Genomic DNA, 2,500 nt, shown 5'->3' on the forward strand with positions numbered 1-2,500 from the left:
ACCATGATGCCATGACACCATGACACTATGACATGACACCATGACACTATGACATGACGCCATGACATGACACCATGACACCATAACACTATGACATGACACCATGACACCATGACACTATGACATGACACCATGACATGACACCATGACACCATAACACTATGACATGACACCATGACACTATGACATGACACCATGACATGACACCATGACACTATGACACCATAACACTATGACATGACACCATGACACCATGACACCATAACACTATGACATGACACCATGACATGACACCATGACACCATGATGCCATGACACCATGACACCATGACACTATGACATGACACCATAACACTATGACATGACACCATGACACTATGACATGACACCATGACACCATGACATGACACCATGACACCATGACATGACACCATAACACTATGACATGACACCATGACACTATGACATGACACCATGACACCATGACATGACACCATGACACCATGATGCCATGACACCATGACACCATGACACTATGACATGACACCATGACACTATGACATGACACCATGACACTATGACATGACACCATGACATGACACCATGACACTATGACATGACACCATGGCACTATGACATGACACCATGACACCATGACACTATGACATGACACCATGACATGACACCATGACACTATGACATGACACCATGACATGACACCATGACACTATGACATGACACCATGACATGACACCATGACACCATGACACTATGACATGACACCATGACATGACACCATGACATGACACCATGACACTATGACATGACACCATGACATGACACCATGACACCATGACATGACACCATGACACTATAACACTATGACATGACACCATGACACTATGACACCATGACATGACACCATGACACTATAACACTATGACATGACACCATGACATGACACCATGACACTATGACATGACACCATGACATGACACCATGACACTATGACATGACACCATGACACCATGACACTATGACATGACACCATGACATGACACCACGACACTATGACATGACACCATGACATGACACCATGACACCATAACACTATGACATGACACCATGACATGACACCATGACACCATAACACTATGACATGACACCATGACATGACACCATGACACCATGATGCCATGACACTATGACATGACACCATGACACCATGACACTATGACATGACACTATGACATGACACCATGACACTATGACATGACACCATGACATGACACCATGACACCATGACACTATGACACCATAACACTATGACATGACACCATGACACCATGACACCATAACACTATGACATGACACCATGACATGACACCATGACACCATGATGCCATGACACCATGACACCATGACACTATGACATGACACCATGACACTATGACATGACGCCATGACATGACACCATAACACTATGACATGACACCATGACACCATGACATGACACCATAACACTATGACATGACACCATGACACTATGACATGACACCATGACACCATGACATGACACCATGACACCATGATGCCATGACACCATGACACCATGACACTATGACATGACACCATGACACTATGACATGACACCATGACACTATGACATGACACCATGACATGACACCATGACATGACATCATGACACCATGACATGACACTATGACACTATGACATGACACCATGACACTATGACATGACACCATGACATGACACCATGACATGACACCATGACACTATGACATGACACCATGACACCATGACACTATGACACCATGACACTATGACATGACACTATGACATGACACTATGACGCCATGACATGACACCATGACATGACACCATGACACCTCTCTCTCTCTGCCATGACACCTCTCTCTCTCTCTCTCTCTCTCTCTCTCTCTCTCTCTCAGTGGACTCCATGGAGGACTCCTTCGATGAGAGAGGTTGTCACTGTGACGTCACGGTGGAGGACCTGTCAGCGCCGCTGAAGGCTGTCATCAGAGCCGTCAGGTGAGACACACACACACACACACACACACACACACACACACACACACACACTCTCTCTCTCTCACAGGCGGGTTCACACGATGTTCGCTTCCCTCCAGCTCGGTGGGTTTTTATTTCATGAAGCCGATCCTTTTGTTTGTTTTCTTGTCTTCTTTATCTCCGTCCTCTCTGTCATCCACACGACCCCCTGCTGGTGAGAGGTGAGCCTGAGGCGGGTTTCTGTGTGTGTGTGTCTGTGTGTCTGTGTGTCTGTGTGTGTGTGTCTGTGTGTGTGTGTGTGTGTGTGTGTGTGTGTGTGTGTGATCTCTCACACTGGCACCGGCACCCTGTGAGTGAATGTTTATCCAACCGGCTCCAGCTGACTCTCTCAGTGCGCCGCCTCTTCTCACCGCTCACGTTTATTTTGATTGTTTCAAAAAGAAGTCAA

At 46.2% G+C, this 2,500-nt stretch overlaps 1 protein-coding gene across 1 annotated transcript in view; it reads left to right on the forward strand.

Moving 5' to 3' along the window:
- The window catches only part of LOC137780700 (potassium voltage-gated channel subfamily KQT member 5-like), a gene marked incomplete at its 5' end in the record, with an annotated part of 20,103 nt that overhangs the window by 9,719 nt on the left and 7,884 nt on the right, over positions 1-2,500 (forward strand). The window contains one exon of the mRNA XM_068568887.1: positions 1,974-2,073. Coding sequence (XP_068424988.1) covers positions 1,974-2,073 — 100 coding nt within the window. The remainder of the gene's footprint in view (positions 1-1,973; positions 2,074-2,500) is intronic.

The sequence above is a fragment of the Clinocottus analis genome, unplaced genomic scaffold, assembly GCF_023055335.1.
Source record: "Clinocottus analis isolate CAN_PGR_092001 unplaced genomic scaffold, fCliAna1.0.p SCAF_85, whole genome shotgun sequence".
Classification (NCBI taxonomy): domain Eukaryota; kingdom Metazoa; phylum Chordata; class Actinopteri; order Perciformes; family Cottidae; genus Clinocottus; species Clinocottus analis.